The sequence below is a fragment of the Micromys minutus genome, assembly GCF_963924665.1.
Source record: "Micromys minutus genome assembly, chromosome: 16".
Classification (NCBI taxonomy): Eukaryota; Metazoa; Chordata; class Mammalia; order Rodentia; family Muridae; genus Micromys; species Micromys minutus.
This window is the reverse complement of record NC_137985.1, coordinates 52327699-52349326: the sequence shown is the minus strand read 5'-3', so window position 1 is coordinate 52349326 and position 21628 is coordinate 52327699. Positions and strand designations below refer to the sequence as shown.

General features: G+C 49.5%; 1 protein-coding gene across 2 annotated transcripts in view; it reads left to right on the top strand.

Annotated features, from left to right (window-relative positions):
• PAQR5 (progestin and adipoQ receptor family member 5) overlaps window positions 1–12443 on the top strand; it is a gene marked incomplete at both ends in the record, with an annotated part of 32244 nt that extends 19801 nt beyond the window's left edge. For both annotated transcript variants that reach the window (XM_080929703.1, XM_080929704.1), the window contains 4 exons: window positions 1890–2016; window positions 6192–6288; window positions 8001–8142; window positions 12202–12443. In XM_080929703.1, coding sequence (XP_080785829.1) covers window positions 1890–2016; window positions 6192–6288; window positions 8001–8142; window positions 12202–12443 — 608 coding nt within the window. The remainder of the gene's footprint in view (window positions 1–1889; window positions 2017–6191; window positions 6289–8000; window positions 8143–12201) is intronic.
• Window positions 12444–21628: the final 9185 nt, after the last annotated feature.

The window sequence follows — 21628 nt, the reverse complement described above, 5'->3', positions numbered from 1 at the left end:
GAAGTTGATCTCTTCAGCCCTGTGGTACACATCTCACCTGGCGCTCAGAGATCCAGAGTCTGCCTTGCCGCCATCCCAAGTTCAGTCTTAGACAAGTTTCTTAACTTCCCCACGGCTCGATCTCCGTAGCAGTGGGTTATGAACAAATTCATCTTGAGTCTGAGTCGATCTCGCAGGGCAGCCATTGTGTGACAAGTTATCACCTTTACCTGGCTCATCCCAGACACCCATCCCTCACAGGACCCTAGAGGCTCAGGTCAAGACTGTTGTGTCTTCAGGTGTGTCTGAGCCCCGTTACTCTTGCACTGGGGGCACACTTTAGCTCAGGGTCAGCATCAGTGGTGTGTGTGTGGTGGTGAGGGGACCTTGGGTGGCCTTTAGGTGCCTCACACTTTTGTTTGAGACGGAATTATTCACCAGACTGAACGGATTAGACTAGGATGCCCGGTAGGGAGCCCTGGGGTTTACCATCGTGTCTGCCTCCCCTGCACGCGAGTTACAAGTGAGTACCACCAAGCTGTGGTCCCTCGTCCCCATGTTCAGCGTCATGGATCCACCTGCCGAGTGGCCTGTAGCTGCTCGTCCCCATGTTCAGCGTCATGGATCCACCTGCCGAGTGGCCTGTAGCTGTGGATCCAAAGTTCTTGAAGTATCAGGACAGTGCTTCTCAACCTGTGGGTCACAACCCCAGCAGAAGTAGAATGTCCCTTTCATAGGGTCCCCTCAGACAGTCGGAAGACACAGATGTTTACGTTATGAATCGTGGCAGCAGCAAAATGACAGTTGTGAAATAACTTTATGGTTGGGGGCCGGCATAACATGAGGAATTAAGGCTCACAGCATTCGCAGGGTTGAGAGCCACTGTATTAGAAAAACAGGCGAGCTGGGGCTAGATCCCACGTGCCCTGCAGGTAAGGGTGCAGGTCCCAGCCACACCGAGATGGGCTGTAGTGATTCCGTCCCTCCAACCAACGGCTTTCACCTGTAGTCTCTCTAGAAGGTCTGGATATAGCTGACTCCAAAACCACACATGGTCACCGGTCACCCCTAGACCACTGATAGGACACCTCGGCCTTTAGGGGGAGCCCTCCCTTTCTGTGATGCTGAGCTTCTCGGGGGAGCACCCTGTCCACAGGCAGATGAGTTTGGAACCATCACAGTGGCAGCTTGTGGTTAGAAGCAGGCATCCATCTCCAAAGCGTCTGGGTTTGAAGCTTACTTCTGTCTTTTCTGCTGTGACTCTAGATGAGTTACTAGATATCCCTATGCCTCCATATGCTCATGTGTAAAATACATGTAAGCTGTATATGGGACAGGATTATGAAGACAGAATGTGTACACACACAGACACACACATACTCACACATATTCACTCACTCTCACACATACATACACACACTCACACATACACACTCACACATATTCACTCTCTCTCACACATATACATACACACACACTCACACTCATTCACACTCACTCACTCACACTCACTCACTCACACTCACTCACACATACACATTCACACTCACTCACTCATAGACACACACTCACACTCATCCACACTTACATAGACACACAGTCACTCACACATACACATTCACACATATTCACTCTCTCTCACACATACACACACTCACACTCATTCACACTCACAGACACACACTCATACACACACACACACACACACACACACACACACCTACATCTCTGAAGGAATGTAGCCTTATGGAATTTAGTGGACAGAGGGGCAAGGGGAGGGTATTCTGGGACGATACAGAGGCAGGCTAGCTCCTAGGTCTATGCAGGAGACAGACTAAGGTAGTCTTTCCCAGGGGTCCTCACAGAGCTGTGGCCGGGCCTGCATCTCAAGGACGGTGTTTCTTCCGCAGGCTCGGCCATCGCCTACTCCGCGTACACGTTCCCTGATGCACTGGTCTGCAGTACCTTCCATGAGTGCTACGTAGCCCTGGCTGTGCTTAACACCATCCTCAGCACTGGCCTCTCCTGCTACTCCAGGTACCGGGCATTCTGACCTCGGGCGGGAGGCCGTGGGAGCACCTAGCCGGGAGCACCAGGCCAGCATCCCCGAGGATGGGCGTCTGGGATCAGTGGAAGAGGCTCCAAGTAGAGCTTCTGTTGTGCAGTGTATCAGTTACTTTACCCCATGCTGGGACAAAGCACCTGCAAAGGTGACTTAAAGGAAGACCGGTTTTCTCTGGCTCACAGCACATCAGAGGAGCCACAGCAGCCGGGGTTTGAGGCGGATAGACGGTGTTTGCTGCCAGCCACCTTTATGCTTTCCTCTCCCTTCAAGACCGGCCTGTCGTATGAGGTCACCCTGGTTAGGGTGGGTCTTTCCTTTGGATTAATTTAACCTAGAAACTTCCTAATAGGTCTACCCCAAGATTTGTCTCCAGGACTCTAGATCCTCTGGTGGACAGTATCAGTTGTCACACTGGACACTTGGGGAAAGCCCCAAGTGTGACCAGATGCACTGAAATTCTTTATAGCTCAAACACGAGTGCCCCTACACTAGGATTGTTTTTATAGTCCCTGTAAGTTCTACAGATGGTTTTACTGCTTACACAAGTCACCGTGTGTGTCCCTTGAACTCCAATTCCATCACCTGTACAGTGGGGTCAACACAGCTCCCTTTGGGATAGAAGATTCTAGGTCATACACACAAGCCTGGACAGGGAAGGTCCCTTGTAGCCGGGCAGTCCTCACAGAGATGGGTGGGAATGGCATTCGAGGGGTGACGAACAACATTCAAAGGTGGCCGTGAGTCACGCCCGGCTCCGTCTCTAATCCTCTCATTGTTTTCCCCTTTTATGTAGAGTTCTGTGGGGTGGATTATGAACTGCGTCGTCATGGGAATATCTGTGCTAGTTGACACTGCTCCTTGCAGGAGAGAGCCTCCTGAAAACAGGCTTCCTTGGTTGCTTAGGAAACCGTCCAAATGATTGTAGCAAGGCAACAGCCCTATCTACATAGTGCCACCGTGTCAGGAAGTGGCAGGTCAGGAGAAGTACTCAGGTTGCACGCGTGTCCTCTGTACCCCAATTGTACTGTCCCCTCTCCAGGGAGAGGCAGGCAGAGTAAGGGCTTCCTCTGTGGCATGGTTTTGGTTCCAGTTTGTTCCAGTTTGTTCCAGTTTGCTCTGGGTGACACCCGGGTTGTGGGGAACCTACCAGGATGTGTTTTCGAATGTTCTTCTGTTTTGTTTGTTTGTTTGTTTGTTTTTTAATACAAGGGAGATACATTTTTACGCAGCATCAGATAGGTTCACCCCAGTCTGCCCCCCATCTGCCAGAATGTTCACGAAGGACAAGAGGCAGGCCTGGTTGGCCCACCCCGGGAGTCCCAAGTGTCGTGCTTGGTGTGTCCCACTGAATTTTCCTGTGGCTCACCCCTGGGAAACTGCTCTCTGATCTTCTTGGGAGATGGGGAGAGACACTCTCGTTTTCTTGGGAATCACAGAATTCCATGAAAGCTGGGCAGAGCTTGAATCTACCTGTAGAGCCAGGAAATAAAGTCTCTGCCCCCGGAGACTGTGTCCCAATTCCAGGAGGCCTTAAACTGTGTGTTCTGCAGCCTCTGCACCATGGCAGAAATCTGGAGACTCCGCAGGTGGTGGGGAGAGGGGCTGGGCCTCCGTCTTGGGTGACTGGGGGTGCATACACGGTCAGAGGCGTGCTCAGTCACCACAGAGTCGCAGTGTGCCCCAGTGCCTTTTCCTGTGGCTGCCTGGGCTCCTGGGCAGAGCCCCGAATCTGGTCTTTGGGTTAGTTATTGTCCCTGTGTACTTGGTCCCTAAGCTCCTCATGGCTCTGGTAATCAGAACTGGGGGCCAGAGGGAGCAAAGGATGTGGGTAGTAGGGATAGAGACCGCACATGGGTGTGGAAGATACAGTCCCTATGGTTTGTGGGCCGAGACGTCTTTCCCAAGAGCACAGAGTGCAGCTTATTGGGATGTTTGCAACCTTCTAAATGAAGTTTTTAAAGCTGACTACCTGTTACCACCAGGATACATTGCTTTACTCTCGCCCACAGTCACCCCCACACCCCGACCATGCAGGTCCAGCCATGCATGCTGTGTATTTAGCACGCCTGCTGAATTTGGATGAAGGCATTTGGCACTGACCCAGGAATGTCTTGTGACCCCATGTTTGGGGCTTCCTCTCCTTGACTATGACATAGTTTATTTCTGCTGACCCAGAGAGCACACCTGGGCTACTGTCCCCACTCACCTAACCATCAAAGTCGGCCTGGGCTCTGGGGACCCGTGTGAAAAATCTGACACAGCTGGTGGAGTAAGGTTGTGCCTTCAGAGGGTTCCAAGAACAGGAAAGGCGAGACACAGGCATGCGTGCACACACGCACGCATGCACACACCAGAGAGGGGAAATTGCTACTGCTCTGTGGGGCAGAACAGAGAACAAGGGAAGCAGGTCATGTGAATGACGTGCACCTAGACACACGGGGCTCTGACAGGTTGTCTTAGGACCAAGAGGGAATGAATTGCCATGATTATTGACTCAACCTAATCTAAAAAGGGAGGCTTCTTCCCAAATCCAGTGTTTCCTTGCACATGCTTCGTGGGCAGAGCTCTCAGTCCCGGGGCCTTTAAGCCAGTTGTGCTTGATACTGGCTGAGAGCTTTGGAGGGATCTCTGGCCCTGGCTGCTACCTCCAGGAATCTCTGGCTGTGGCGACATCCTGTGGTTAGATGTGGAATTGCGCCTCCCCGTTTTCTGCCTGTTTCTTTCTCTCTCCTACTCTGCTTCCACCTTTTGTAGACCCAGCTTTGCTGTTGGAGAGGATGATTCATTTGCCCCCTGGGGAAGCACTTTTTCGGGCTTGGTGACAAGTCACAGGAAACCTGTGCTTTGGGGCACAGCCCTAGACAAGTCAGAGCCAGATTTTCTTTATGTGTAAGTGGCCAGCCCACTTCTAGGAGTGAGCCCGTCCCAGACACGGCAGACACATAACCAACCTATTGCAACCGGAAAGCTTCTGCTGAGCTCCTGGGGGAAGAAAGACAGAGGCTGGGCCTGTCAGCGGTGCAGGGGATCAGGGCCAAATTCTAGCTGTGTCTATTCTCAGCTCCTCCTTAGCCCCCCCCCCCCAGAACCTGTCGCCTCTTGTTCTTACCTTCTGTCCCAGCACAGCTGTGGCGGGCAGGGAGGGTTTGTTTTCAGAGCAATGTTTAGAATCTGGGCTGTGCGGGACTCTAAGGGTGGTGGTGCCTCGTTTCTTCCTTATAACAACACTGTGAGGAAGGGACAGGTCAGACGCAGCTTTAGAGACAGCCTGTGTCCTCATTACAACCATCTGTAATGAGATCTGACACCCTCTTCTGGTGTGTCTGAAGGTAGTAGCTACAGTGTAAATAAATCTTTTTTTTTAATGACCTTGAGCTTCTGATCCACCTGCCTTGACCTCCAAGTATTGGGGTCACGGGCATGTGTCATCGAGTCTGGTGTATGAGCGCTGGGGATGGAACCCAGGCTTCCTGCACGCTAGCCTGGTCTTCACTATACCTGAGCTACATCTCCAGCCCGAGCCGCAGTTCTGTGTGGGGTCTTCTCGCTCAACCCTGGACCCCTGGTAGCCATCCTGGGTTTCCGTACTGCTGAAGATCTAAAGATACTGCCTCTCTCTAGGTCCCCGATCTAGAAGGTTCCTGCCTCTCTCCAGTCAGTGCAGTCTTTGCATTGGAGGGTTGCAGGACAGCTCATGAAAGAGAGAAGGCTCGCATATTTACTTTCCCCAGGCCGGTGTTCCGGTGCATGGTATCAATATTCTAGAAACTTCTCTGGGTTATCCAGTACCCCCTTGAATCCAGGTCTTTGTGTGGCCATCACCTGGGTGCATCTCTGCTTCTGTAGAATGTGAGACCCGGGGTCTGTGCTTGAGGCCACTTCCTGTCTCCCCGTGTTGACCTTCTAAAGCTTGTCTGCTTTCTGCCCTTCGCGGGGAGTCGGCCTGAAGCCCGCCCTTCATCGTCTGTTTGCCTTCCACTGCATTTCATGCTCTTAGAGCAATTTCTCCTTCTTCGCTGAGGTTTTGTCATTTCCACCAGTGTGGGAGGAACGAGAAAGGCTCGTGGAGAAGCTGTGGTCCACGGGATTGTGCAAAAATGCACACATATGCATTCCTGAAAAGCTTCCATTTCCTCCCTGACTTCAGGTTTCTTGAACTCCAGAAGCCCCGGCTCTGCAAGCTGCTCCGGGTCCTGGCCTTCGCGTACCCCTACACTTGGGACTCACTCCCCATCCTCTACAGGGTAAGAACATCTCTTCCTGTCAGCAGTGCCGAGGGAATCGTAACACCGCGGTTACGGGAGTGGATGCTGGGCACTGCGGTTAGACAGACTGGGGCCTTAGAAACAACTGGACAAGGCTGGTGGCCTGGGGCTTGATAGACATCAGTGCCAGCTTGTGGGGAGAGCCCAGTACATGCATGACTGGGCCATATCAGTTGTATCTTCAGACACATCAGAAGAGGGCATCGGATCCCAGTACAGATGGTTGTGAGCCACCATGTGGTTGCTGGGAATTGAACTCAGGACCTCTGGAAGAGCAGTCAATGCTCTAACCGCTGAGCCATCTCTCCAGCCCAGGGATGAAAGTCTTAAAGGTGACAGGAGAATGCGGCAGAAAGGACCAGGGAGAGCTGAGGTGGGATAACAAACACAAGAAGGGAAAAGAACCTCACTTGCAGGTCATGTGGGCCTGGGTTCAAATCCCAGTCTCCACGGTTGCTTGTCGTGGGATTTAGGCAGGATACACAACCTTCCTGAGCCTAGGTCCCACCGTCTGTTTGGAGGCTCGCATCTGCGTCTGCATAGGTGGTAATGAGGATTCCTGGGTGTTATGCATCTTATGGGATTCTCCCAGAGGCAGTGTGAGGCTCAGGTGGCGAGTTTGCCTTTGGGGAGCAGTGGGTGTTTCCTCTGTAATTCCTGTGAGTCTACAGGAGACTTGGGGACGGGCGTGCAAGCTGCTCTCAGCCCTCGGAGTTTGTGCAGACACACCAGGAGCCGCAGCTGATGGCCGTTATCAGCTACATGCAGACCTCATGCCCTGTGATGCTGTCTAGTGGCGGTGGGACGGCAGGGCAGAGGGGCAGGAGGTGGCGGCATTAATAGCAGAATTGCGCTGGCTCCATCCCAACCCTCACCTCCCCACTTATTGGTGGCTTGCAGGCCAGTCTCGGGCTCACTTTCCTTGTGTGCCTGGGCCCTCGTGGTAAGGGAAGCTACTTTGGTGATTGGTAAAAATAATACAGAAATTCTGCTTAACCTTGAAGCAGCATCATGGTCATACACGGATGGGCTGCCGCGGGGTGTTGAGCCCAAGGTCTTCTGTGTGCTGTGTGCTGGGCAAGGCCCCACCCCGAGCTACATCACCAGCCATTTATTGATTGGCTAGTTCTGAGGCAGGAACTAAGTTGCTCAAGCTAACTTTCAGCTAGCTCCATATCCTAAATGAGCCTTGAACTTCCAACGGTTTTGCCTTAGGCAGTTAATTCAAGCTTGAGTCACCAAGCTAGGCCCAATAGCGGTCCTTTTTGATGATGCAGAACGGCTTCCAAGACTTTTTCTTTTTAAAGAGGTTTTCTTTTTTCCTATCACATTTGTAGTATCTGATTTGTTTGCTGCGGCCATTTTGCCAGCTTTTCCTTCTAAGCCTTGAAGCCTTCATTACGAGCCTCAGATCGGGGTGCCTGGAGCCAGGTGCAAATAGGACTGTTTAATGCCTGCATTGTACCCCCAGAAAGCACAGCACTATCTAGTATGGTTTTCTCCTTCCTACCCTCCTCCCTCGCTCTCCCTCACTTTGTCCCTTCCTCCCCTCCATGTCTCCCTCCCTCCTCATCTCTTTCTGTCCTCCTACTCTTGCCTCACCTCAGCCCCTCTGGAGTTTGTGTTGGTGCGCTGAGAAGTGTGGGCCCGGATTTTTGCTCAAGACCATCTGTTCTTTCAAACACCCGCAGCTCTTCCTGTTCCCAGGGGAGAGTTCAAGAAATGAAGCCTTGTTGTATCACCAGAAGCACATGGTCATGACCCTCCTGGCCTCTTTCCTGTACTCTGCTCACCTGCCAGAGCGGCTGGCTCCAGGACGCTTTGACTACATTGGTGAGTGTGGTGGGGCGGGAGTGGGGGGTGACTGTCCCAGCTGTCGTGGGAACATCCTGATGGAGTGTGTATAGCCACATGGTAGGGGACCTGGAGAGGAGTGACCCCTGAGAGAGTCATCAGGCATAGGCTTTGGCAAGTGGCAGGGACAGTGACCTACGTCACACCTTGACTGACGCCATCCTTGAGTGGCTACGGCACTGCTGGGACCAGGGAGTAGGGGGACAGGTAGGCATTCTAACAACCATCCCTTGGGCACATAGTCTGATTTCCCAGCCCAGCGTGGACATGGGGGACAGACATGGGGAGGAAGATGGGTTTGCAGGTGACACTGAAGGCAGCGGGCAGCTGTGCAGGGAAGGTCTATTTTAAACATGGTAAGAGGGTCTGAGGTCATGTGGAGCCATGGTTTCCCACTGAGTGTCTCACCAACACCAGCAGCTAAAGGGTCTGAGACTGCAACTTCCAGGCCCAACCTCAGACCTCCTAAGCCAGGAATTCCAAAGTTGGGGGAGGCCAGCGCCCAGAGTCTGTGTGACACACTGTAGGGAGCCTGCCCGTTCCCTCCCTGTTTCTCCAGCGCAGGATGGGGGAGGGGGTCTTCCCACTTCTGACGCTGGCTAGAAGGAAAGCACCCGTGTTCCTTACTTTTCGGTTGCTGTGACCACAAACGCAGGGCTTTGTTTGGGGTCATGCTTTGAGGATACGGCCCACTGGGGAAGGGAAGGCATGGTGGCACAGCATGAGTGGGTGGCATTGGCAGTGGGTAGCATTCCATAGTCTGGAAGCAGAGATGAATGCTGGCACTTGGCTAGCCTTCCCTTTCAGTCCAGGCCCCTGCCTGGCCCATGGAATGGCGGTTCTTCCTTATTCAGTTGAACCAATCTAGAAACTCTCTCGTACACACACACAGGTCTGTCTCCTGGGTGTTTCTAGAGACTGTGAAATTGACAATATTAGCCACGCAGCACCCTTGGGCGGCTTCTGTGGAGGGTAACAAGCCTTGGGTACAAGAGTTCCTTAACTAGGTACCAAGAGCCTCGGAAGGCCAGTTGTCCCAGCACAGCCAGCACCCAAGTTCTCACGGAGCTACTTTGTCCCTGCCGGGAGCCTGCTCTGCACCTGCTTCAGAGATGGCGCCGGATAGGCCGTGTGGTCTGATTGGTCTCCTTTTTTTTTCTGTCCAATCAGAAGGGACTTCGGCTGGCAAAACTGAGTGCTTATATACAGAGCAGTTAGAGGCCAGGAACTGGAGGCCCCAGGCCTCCGCCTACCACTCCAGCCCCACCTTAAGGAAGGCAGAGCTGTGGATGAGGGCTTAGGGGCCCAGGGGCAGGTAGAAGTGTGGCAAGTACTGGCCATTCTGGCTTCTCCACATTTTCTTCAATTCACTCCAGTCCTGTCCTCTCAGGCTTAGAGGTACACAACAGAAAAAAAAAATCTGGTAATAGGGGAGGGTGCTTGCCACGCCTCGCTACCCCTGGCCTACAGGAAGCCCTGAGACTTGGTAAGTGGGATATTAGAAGCCGCTCTTCCTGCTGTGGTTCAGCTGCAGCAGAGGTCACTTGACTGCGTCACACACATTTGGAGGCAGGCACCGCCTGTGCTTTGAACTTAAGTAAGGCTGAAGGAAAACAGCAGGGCATGCTTGCCAATGTCCAACCCTCCTGACTCAGCTCCTGTCTGAAAAGGAGGTGTTAGGCCAGGCGCCCCTCCCTGATAGCATGGCTGTCGAATGTTTCTGAAGCGGGTTTTATGGTTCCATACAGGACTAACACATTTATTTGTATCGCATGTCAGATTAACGCGTTCGTATACGAACGCCAAAGGACAATTTGCAAAAACAGGTTCTTGCTTTCTACCAAATGGGTCCAGGTATTGAACTCCTATGGTCAGGCCCAGTGGAAGGCACCTTTACCACAGAGTCTTCACAAACACACACACACACACACACACAAACACAAAGAAGGGGTGTCGCTGCCTAGGCTGACTCTGAATCCAAACAAATTCAGGTGCCATAGGTATGTCTGACTATTGTCTGGCTAATCAAGAGAAAAGACCTGGGGGCTGTCCTGAGATACCATGCTGGACTGAGCTCCCAGCCCCACTGTGAACTTATAGTTCAGTGCTCATTTCAACATCTAGGTACAGGCACACCGGCAGTCCTAGGGCTTTAAGTGCTGGAGGAACAGGAGGACCATGCTAGTTAGTGAGTTCAAGGCTAGGCTGAGCTCCACAGCCAGAAACTGTTGCAATTAAAAACAGTGCTGCAATTCCTCCAGTGAATGTACCATTACAGTAAGTGTAAGTCCATTTGGGAATTCCAATTTTTACTCCCTGCCATGGGTTCACCTATTCTGAACATTTTTAAGTTTAAAAATGGTGTGTGGGGGGGCTGGAGAGATGGCTCAGTGGTTAAGAGCATTGACTGCTATTCCAGAGGTCTTGAGTTCAAATCCCAGCAACCACATGATGGCTCACAACCATCTGTAATGGGATCCAATGTTCTCTTCTGGTGTGTCTGACAGCTACAGGGTATTCACATACATTAAATAAATAAATAGATAAATAAATATTTTTAAAAATGGTGTGTGGAGGGGTTACATGTATACATGCATGTGGAGTGCGTGCTTGGGTTGTGTGGGTGGTACATGTGTGTGTACTTGTGTGTGTCTGTGTGCCTCATGCTTAGTCTCCTACCTGTTGCCTTAATATCTCACCAAACCTGGAGCTCAGATGGCAAACAGCAAGCCCCAGCAATCCTCCTGTCTCCACCCTCAACAGTACTGGAATTATAAGCATACATGATCATGCCTGACATTTCATATGAGTGCTGAGGTATACATGACTGTCTTAGTCATGGTTTCTATTTTTGCACAAACATCATGACCAAGAAGCAAGTTTGGGAGCAAAGGGATTATTCAGCTTACACTTCCACATTGCTCTTTATCACCAAAAAAAGTCAGGACTGGAACCCAAGCAGGTCAGGAAGCAGGAGCTGATGCAGAGGCCATGGAGGGATGTCGCTTACTGGCTTGCTTCCCCTGGCTTGCTCAGCCTGTTTTCTTATAGAGCCCAGGTTTACCAGCCCAGGGATGGCACCACCCACAATAGGCTGGGCCCTCCCCCTTGATCACTAGTTGAGAAAATGCCTTACAGCTGACTTCTGTATTAGTCAGGGTTCTCTAGAGTCACAGAACTTATGGTAGTCTCTATATGGTAAGGTATTTGTTGGTGACTTACAGTCTGTAGTCCAACTCCCCAACAATGGTCAGCAGCAGCTGTGAGTGGAAGTCCAAGGATCTAACAGATGCTCAGTCCCACAGGGCAAGCAGGCTAAGAGATCGAGTCTTCCTTCTTCCAATGTCCTTAGGTAGGTCTCCAACAGAAGGTATGTCCCAGATTAAAGGTGTGTACCACCAGGCCTGGATCTGGGACTTGCTTTGTCCCAGACCATACATGACCATGCCTGACATTTCATGAGTACTGGGGATTTAACACGGGTTCTCCCGTTTGCACAGCAAGCTGTCTTACACACTGAGCCATCTTACACACCGAACCGTCTTACACACCGAGCTGTCTCCCAGGTCCTTTATAAGCGCTTCTTACAAGGGAAATTGTAAAACTGGTGTCCTGTAACTCGTAACCCCAGCACTCAGGAGGTGGAGGCAAGGACACCAGAAAGTCAAAGTTCTCCTCAGCTACACAGTGAGCTCTGGTTGAGCCTGGGTAACACGAGACCCAGTCTCAAAACACCAGAATAAGTGAGGCCAAACAAATAAAACCAGGCACAGGGCCTCTTGGCTGGTTCCTTGCTGGGCCGTGTTCGAATGCACATCACAGCCCGGGACATATATCCTTTGACTGATGACTCCTTAGCATTTAATTTACATACATGTGTATGTACACGTGTGGGTGTGCACACGCCATGACACGCAGAGGACAATAGTGGGAATGGATGATGTCCTGAGTTTCCCTGGGGTGGCACTCAGATTAGCAGGCTTGGCAGTGGGAGCCGCTCTGCTTCTGACTGGTGATGGCCTTTTCTGTTTGTCACAGGCCACAGTCACCAGCTGTTTCACGTGTGCGTCATCCTGGCCACACACCTGCAGATGGAAGCCATCCTTCTGGACAAGACCCTGAGGAAGGAGTGGCTCCTGGCGACCTCCAGACCCTTCTCTCTGCCTCAGATCGCAGGGGCCATGCTTCTGTGCATCATCTTCAGCCTCAGCAACATCATTTATTTCTCAGCTGCTCTGTACCGGATCCCTGAGCCTGAATTACATGAGAAGGAAACGTGATCGCAGAGCGTGCCAGGGCTTCGGCGTTACGCTGTTGGTGTCGCGCTGCTTTACAGTGACCAAAAGTATTCGTAGCAACTGATGTCTTGACATTTTCCAATGGGTTCATATAGGGGGAAAAAAAGGATTTCTCTGGGCGGAGTTTTCTTTACATGCATGGATTCTGTATGTGGTCTGTAAAAGGAACAATGTGGGTGTAAGTCCTGGACATGGATAAATATTAAGTTTTAAATTTATTTAAAATGGGGTGTTAAGGGGCTGGGGTGTAGTAGCTCAGCTGGTAAATACTTGCCTAGAATGTGCAGAGCCCTGTTTTTGTTTGTTTGTTTATTTTTGGCTGTTCTTTATTTGAGACAGGTCCCACTATGTAGCTCAGGCTGTCCTGAAATTTACTATGTAGGCTAGGCTGGCTTTGAACTCACAGAGATCTGCCTGCCTTTGACTCCTGAGTGCTGGGATTAAAGGTGAGTGTGCACCAACTACACCGAAGCCTTGGTTTTGATCCTTAGCACAGCAGAACTCAGTCCTGTGGTTCATGCCTATAATTCCAGAGCCAGGAAAGCAGAACCAGAGGATCAGAAGTTTAAACTCATCCTTGGATACTTAGAGAGTTTGAGACTATCCTTGGATACATGAGATTCTGTCTCTTAAAAAAAACAAACAAAAAAACAAAACAAAACAAAACAAAAAGTTCTCAATTCTATTTAAACGGTCATATTAAGCATACTGCCCTGTCTCTCTAGTTTTTGTATGGGTGTTTAAAAACAGAAGAGGTCACATCTGACGAACTTCTTTAGCTAAGCTTCTTCCCCAGATGAGTGAAATGGTTCAATGAGTGAAGATCTGACAGCAGGAGTTCAATCCCTGTACCTGCTGCAAAGTATTCCGCAGGACAGATGAGACGTGCATGGTGGCCTCTGGAGCTGCTCCCTGTCTCCTCTTCAAGAATGGAGGAGCTGTCTTTGGGGACATCATATGCCTGACATTGTGCTGGCATGCCAGCATGCTGCCAGACTTAGTATTTATTGTACAGAGAGGCTGACCTCACTGGTGGAACAGTCAAATGTCCTGCCTTCAACCTTTCCCGTGAAACAGAAACACAGTTAAGCTGGTGACGTGCATTTCCTGGGGGTAAACTCGGGTCCTGCTGTCCTACATTAAATGCAGGTTTCTGAAATGTGGCTGTCCCCGGGATTCCAACACAGGAGGGCAGGGCAAATGCTGAAGACATTTGTGGTGTCTTTCATTTACAACGTGATCAAAGTCCCAGCAACTTGCCATTCACATGTGTGTCCCTGTTTTCTCTCCAAAGTCTTCTACTATTGATATTTTTTGACCAATTAAGTGAGAATGAAGTCTCATGGGTTAAACACTAGACTGAAAAGTAAGCAAAGCCAGGAGGCTTGAAGAAGAGGCTCTCAGACGTGTGTGCAGATTTAAAAGTGCCAGCATCTTACGTGCAGATGAAACGTGGTCAGCCAGCCCCCTGACTGCTGGGGCAGCCGCCTCCCACTCAGGATTCGTGCCTTCCCTACCATGATGGATGCCAATATCTCTTCTAAACAATAAGCCCAACTAAACCCCTTCTTAAAAAATAAACAATAACAAGAAATCACAAAACAAAACAAGAACAACAAAAACCCAACAGCCAACTCTGCTAAGTGCTACAGCCTCGTGCAACAATCTCTTCAGCCTTACACGGAAAATATTTGTGCAGGGACATCTCACCATGGCTGCCTGCCCATCTTTGGACCAACGTTACCTCGCTGTTTGCTTATAACCAAATGTTCTTGTGCAACATAGCATCTTCCTCATTTTGCCTTAAAAATACCACAGGACTGGAGGTGGCAAGATGTACGAGCATCTAGGTGAGCTCAGCCCACAGACGCCAAGGGAACCATGGTGTGGCTGCGTGTGACCGCAGCACGGGCGACAAAGACAGGCAGCTGCTGGGAGCTCACTGACCAGGAATCCAAACAGCAGTTTAGTGAGAGGTCCTGTCTCTAAACGGGGGAAGCAATGGAGGTAGACAGTATGACAGCCTCTGGTCCTATGTGCAGTGGCAGAGGTGGGTGTGTCTGCGCACAGTCGCCTTGTTTATCATCAAGGGTGCAGACAGCGCAGGGCTGTTCTGGATTAACTTGTCTTTGGAGAAGCTGTTGTTTAGGTTCATGAGACCAAACACCGCCATCCCTTGTTACATTTGTAATTAAAGTCCAGCTTTTATAGTCTTTTCAGGGAGTTCAGAAATGCTGATACAAAATAAATTTCAACAGAGGCCCACCAGTCTCTGATCTGTACTTGGTGATGACCTTGGGGGGCTGTCCATTACAGTGCTGGGTCTTGTTTGCTGACTCTGGGATACCCTGTCTCCTAACACCCTCCCCCAAGGATGAAGCAGCTCAGCCAAGTCAACACCCTTGCCAGCAGCTCACAGCCTTGCCCTCTGATGACAGGGACCAATCTATTTTGGATATGAGTGGTCAAGAAATAAGGTTTCATTATTTTATTATCTCCCCGGGGAAGGGAGAGTGAGTGATAGAATAAATTTCTGGTACATTAATTGCAAACTGCATAACAAAGTTTGTTCTTCGGCAACAGTCTGACACTGTCAGCGGCATCACCGTCTACTGCACACTCCACGCCCCGATCTTCCAGTGGGAGAAAACCGGTATAAAGTTGGGCCAGGCGTGTGGCTCAGTTGGTAGAAGCCCTTGGCTTTGATACTTAGCACTGCATAAACTGGGCATGGTGCACAGTGCGCCTGCCTGTGACCCCAGCGTTCGGGGGACTGGCCAGGAGGGACAGGCCATGTTCAGTTCCATGATGAGTCCGAGGCCAGTCTGAGATTCATTAGGTAATTAACAGGGATCACTCTGGCTCAGCGGCCCTCAACTGGTCGGTCACAAACCCACAGCAGGTCAAATGACCCTTTTACAGGGGTTCCCCGAGACCGTTAGCAAAACATATTTACAGTACGATTCATGACAGTAGCAAAATCCCAGTTATGAGGTAGCAGTCAAAACAACTTGCGGTTGGGGGTCGCTTACTCTAGGAAGGTTGAGAACCACTTGTCTAGTTCAGAGGTTTGCAGGCCTTCCGGTCTCCACGGCACTCGGTGAGCATATTACACAGATGTACAGGCAGGTCACCCGTATACATAAATCTTTAAAAAGCAAATACCAAAACCAGTGGGTGCAGGGCTGACACTCTGGAAAGGGGGTGTGAGGGAACCCTTCCTGGCCTGGTTTTGCCGCCTACCACTGGCTGGGCAGACAAGCAGGGGAAAAAGAGATGAGCCCAGCCAAGGAAACAGACCTAAGGAGCTGGGGAGCAGGGTAGCCCAGAGAATTGTATGGCCACTCTGATAAGCCTGTAGCTCTGGGGAGGCTTCAAGGGGCCACAGGAGCCAGACTGGCTGGGGAGCAGTGGGCAGACATTTCGGGCCTTGGAGCCAGCAAGGGGTGTCTTACTGGATGAGAGGAGTCAGGTCATTCCTTTCAGAAACGCCCATCTGCACTCTGGAAGACAATGACGAATTCTGAAACTGCTCGTCTCCCGAGAGACTGCCCCAGGGCTTTCCTGGGCGGCCTTGTGTGGAAAGAGTTGGATGGTGAAGCACCTCAGGCCAGGCGGCTATCAGTCGCTATCTTGTCTAAGCCTCCGCTTTCTAGAACTGGTTCTGCTTTGGCCTCCTTCCCAGACTGGATGAAAAGGAGCTCATACCTTAGTTCACCCTGTCTAAATGTGGTCCAGCCGTGTAAATGCACACATGGAGGTCTAAGCATGCCGACACAAACGACGCAAGGCAGGCAAGGCACTGGATACTGGGCATTTCAGAAAAGTCCCCGGGTGAGCCCCCAGCTGACCCTGCTGGGAATGGAACCTGGGACCTTATTGCATATGATTCACCCAGTGCTACTTAAACTCACCGCTAGACCTACAGAGAGAGAGAAACAGACAGACAGACAGAGACACAGAAACATGTCCTGGGATGAAACTCTGGCTATCAGATTCAATCAAAGGTCCTTGGGCTTGGAGTCACACATCTTTACTACCTTATCCAGCTCACTAGCTCCAATCCTACTTTTTAAAATAATTCAAATTAGTTAATTTATTATATATAAGTACACTGTCGCTGTCTTCAGACACACCAGAAGAGGGCACCAGATGCCATTACAGATGGTTGTGAGCCACCATGTGGTTGCTGGGAATTGAACTCAGGACCTCTGGAAGAGCAGTCAGTGCTCTTAACTGCTGAACCATCTCTCCGGTCCCCAATCCTACTTTTTAAAGAAAAAAAAAAAAAAAAAAAAAACCAAAAATGTAATTTTAGATTCAGAAATATACTGCAAAATGCTAGAAACATTTCCAGTTTCTAACCCCTTCCACAGTATTGGGAGATTTGCTCCCAATAGCCAGCTAGTCAGGGTGAATTTTCTGACTTGCTTAGTCCTTGAGTGAGCATGTTTCACACTTACTAAGCCATGTCAGAGTGAGAAAGGGTGTCATTATAACTTTGCTGTGTCTCAGTTTCCTTCTGTCTGGAATAGTCTAATAGTGTAAGCCACCTGTTTTTTTTTCTTACAACTTTATTTAAAAAAGATTTATTAAAAAAATCTACATGTATAGATTTTTAAGGCCACCTGTTTTTAACCTGTGGGTTTTGACCCCTTTGGGGATCAAACCACCCTTTCACAGAGGTCACCTAAGACCATTGGAAAACATATTTATGATTCAAAACAGTAACAGAATTCCAGTTATGATGTATCAATGAAAATAATTTTATGGTAGGGTCACCAAAACAGGAGGAAACTATATTAAAGAGTCGCAGCCCCAGGAAGGTTGAGAAGCACTGCCCTGGGCCGTCTAAACTGCTGGGATAATTCCTTCTAGTTTCTGTGCACGCTATTCATTTGAAATATGGTTTATAAGTCTATTTATTCCGTGTGGGTCTTTTACACAGGCCCATCTACCTGACCAGTTCATTTGCTTCCACTGTACAGAACTGGAGACCTGAGGCAAATGAAAAGCAACTGGTCAGGTGTGAGGAATGGGGTCCGACTTACAGAACAGCTCCTTCTCCATTTTTTCTCTGCTCACACACCTGAGCTTTAGCAGTTGCCCTTCATTGGCATTTGTAGGCTTCCCACTGCTGGAGTTGCTCACCCGCGTGTTTTAGTGCATGTTGACTATCACACTGTGGATTCGGAATAAACGTAGTTTTAAGCATCTTTCAATGATCTGCATAAGACCCTTGTGTCCAGAAATTAAAGGTATAATTACCAGACCCACAGTCCTACCCAAGAGAAAAGAGAGTGTGTGTATGTGTGTGTGTGAATACACATACATATATACAGACTTTTATGCAAGTTACAGTTCTTTCATTCATAATTATCTTCATAATTACCAACCTGAGGAACAAGTTAAATTCCTACCGGCTAATGACTGGATGAACCTTGAGCGCTCGTACAATGCAGTGCTGTTTGGAAAGGACAAGGTCCAAACTGCTGGTTCGGGCAATGCAGGGATAAACTTCAAAACCCTCCTTCTGGATGCAAGAGGAGCCTGGAAAAGCCAAACAACAGGGAAGGGACTCAGACAAGCAGTTGCCAAGCGATGGGGTGGGGGTGCCGATGAGGAAGGGGCAGCGTGAGATACATTTGTGAGATAAAATTATACCTCAAATTTGACATTTTTCTTTATCTTTTTTTGACAGTCTTTCTATGTAGTCCTGGCTGTTCTAGAACTTGCTGTTTAGACCAGGCAGGCCTCAATCTCACAAAAATCTACCAGCCTCTGCCTCCAGAGTGCTGGGATTAAAGGTGTGCACAACACACCCAGCAGACTGGCTGGTTTACTGTTTTCCTTTTAGACAGTCTCCTGTAGCCAAGGCTGGTCCTGAACAAGCTTTAGAGCTAAGAATTGACAAGAACTACCTCCAAGTACTCAGTTTATAGGCATGTGCCACCAAACCCCGTATCTATGGCTCTGGGGATTGAACCCAGGGCTTTGTGTATGCTAGGCAAGCAGTCTAGCTCCATCGCCAGATCCTCAGTATGATTAAGGAAAAAAAAATAGATTTATGTTTCAGACAGCTGGAAAGGTGGCTCAACAGTTAAAAGTACTTACTGCTCTTACAGAGGGCCTGGGCTCAGTGCCCATCTCTCACTCTAGTTCTTGGGGATCTGATGCCCTCTGACCTCTGCAAAGACAAGGGGGCAAACATACATAAAATAAAATAACGTTTTAGAAGATTTATTTTTATGTTTTAATTATATATAAACAATGTGTCAACATAAAGTATGTGTCTGTCTAGGAGTGGAAAAGCATGGGAATAGAGAGGTACCCTTAGAGAACAGGGAAGGTGTCGGTTATTTACAGGTGGTTGTAAGCAGCTCGAAGTACTGAGCCATCAAATATTGACTTTCAAAAAAGCCTCCCAGCCAGGTGGTGACGGTATAGGATTTTGATCCCAGCACTCAGGAGACAGACCTGGAGACCGATCTAGGCGGGTCTCTCTGAGTTTGAGGCCAGCCTGGTTTACAGAGAGAGTTCCAAGACAGCCAAGGCTAATAGAGAAAACCCTGTCTTAAAAAAATCAAAGCCAGAAACAAATCACAAAAAGCCCACCACTAACAACCTGTCATTGACAAAAGTTAACAACAACAAAACACTAAACCAGAAAGGCCCCCAGTTAAGGCCACCGTTAGATGGATCCAGCGTCTGACACTGTGTGGGTGGCCAAGAACCCAAGAGTGGATATGAGCCTAAGGGAAAGCAGATATTACTCTCTATTATTCTGCTGAAGGAACAGCAATAAAATGACTCCTCAGTTCCTCATTCAGCCCTCTTAAGAAAAGCGTCCTCCAGCAGTAGATGGGAACCAACAAGGAGACCCACCTGGATACAGTGGGGAGAAGAGCTAGAGATTTTACATTTAGTCTGAAGTGGGCCGACTTCGTCCACTCCTCCCTTCCGGGTTCAGGGAGATTCGTAGAAGAGGAACTTGAAAGAGCCAGAGGGTGTGGTGACTTCCAGGCACAACAGGGCTGGTCCACACAGGGACTCCCAGGGCCGGACTTGCAGGGGTACAAACCAGCTGGGTGCAGGTGCTGAGGAACGGAAGTAAGGCGGCTCTCACCCCCAGCCAGGAGCTAACTTCTCCTGATACCTGCTTTTAAAGGAAATGTTACTCTTCTCCAATGGAGTCTCATTGCTTATAAATCACACGGGCAGCCCGGCGCCCAGCAGTAGCTGGCTAACACAAAACAAACACAATGGTAATTTGTAAACTTTTTGTCTCATTTTGCTTCCTACAATCTTTTTTTTTTTTTTTTAAATTGGGCTTTTCTGTGAATATAATGGTCTCTAGTTTGTGTTTTTATGGATCTGTGTGTGAGTTTCTCTTTATTTTCCTAAAAAACAGGTGGGCAGGTGGAGAGTTCCTGGGGATCTGGGAAGAGTTGTGGGAGGGGAGAAGTGTAATAAGGATATATTGTATAAAAATATTTCTTGGGCTGGAGAGGCTCAGAGGTTAAGAGCACTGACTGCTCTTCCAGAGGTCCTGAGTCCAAATCCCAGCAACCACATGGTGGCTCACAACCATCTGTAATGGGATCTGATGCCCTCTACCGGTGTCTGAGGACAGCTACAGTGTACTTATATAGAATTAAAAAAAAATGTCTACCAGATACACCTTGTCTTCTTTTCTGTACTTGCTCTGGTCTACGTTAATAATTCTAGGGAGAAGTACAGCTCTTTCAGGGCCGTAGTGATGGTACTTTTAAGAAAAGGAATGGGCTAGAGAGCTTTACTATGGATGGATAGGAGCAAGAGAAGAGAGGAAGCGCAGCAGGAGTAAAACCTACGGATGGAGCAATGGGAGAGCCTCAGTCTCAGCCGGCCTTTCAACGCTAGGGCCACGCCCCCGCCGGTAAGCGCCGAGCGAGCAACGATGCCATCTAGCGGGGCTGAGGGGATGCGCTGGGGGTGAGCGCTGAAATCAGCAGTGCAGGGAGGGTCCGCAGGGGCTCCAGAGGAAAGGAAGACTGAGAGTCAGAAGAGAGACCTCCGCGTGGGGGCAGATTCAGTGTGTGACCAACGCACGTGCTCGGGTTTGGGACAGGTGATAGGTGACTTAGGGAGGAAGACCAGCCTCAGGGCCCCACTGAAGGTCTCAAGCAAAGGGTCATGACCCACCCTAGAGTGTCTCCTAGACCTGTGACTTAGAGGTGAGAGGGCTGTCAAACGGAATTGCTTTGAAAGGTGATGGCGGCGAAGCCTGTTGGGTTTCTATCTGCTTCTGGACGTTTATCCCACCTATAAAAAGATGCATTTTCAGGTTTATTCACTGTAGCAGTTTGCAACAGTAAACATTCGAAAGACTGTATCCTTATCATGCTGGCCCTAAAGGAAGTTCTGAGTGAAGCCCGGGTACTGAACGCAGGTGTGGATACATCCCCATCAGCGTGCGGCGGGGAGTGAGATACAGTCAATTTTCGGAAGACAAGCGTGGATTTTGGTGGTTGCACAAGGACAGTGGGTTTTACTCAACTCGGTGTATCCAAGAAACATCAAAATCAAGAATTTGAAGGTTAAGGGTGCGCAGCTTAGTGGTATCGCTTTTACCTAGCATTGTGGGGCTTGAGCCCCAGCACCACAAAAAAAAAATAAATAAAATATATATATATATATATGAGAGAGGGAGGGAGAGAGAGAGGAGAGGAAGAGAAGAGAAGAAATGAAGGAGCCAGAGAAGGGAACTTACAAAAAGATCGATTGCCAAGTTGGTAGTCTTCAAGATTATCCTGGGGGCGGGCTACACTGTAAGTTTGAGGCCAGCCCAGGCTACAAGGGACCCTTGTCTCAAATGAAAATAAACATCAAAAGTAAGATAAAATGTAAGTGTAGCATAAAATGTACAGGTAGAACTAAGTGTCAAAATAAAAATAAAAAATAAAATACAGTAAAATGAATTAAGATGATGCGGTGGCCTGAAAGCCAGCCGGCCAGTCTGTGAGTAAAACATTCCGGACCACGACTTCCTTAGAGGTTCTCTGGACAAAGGCAGGGAGACCACAGTTTCTGCGTCAGAACGGAAAGGGCCGGGATGTCCCCTCCTTAGGTTCCCCCTGGGTTGCCAAGGAGACCAGCGCCCCTGCCGGCCGTGCCAGCGCTCCCCG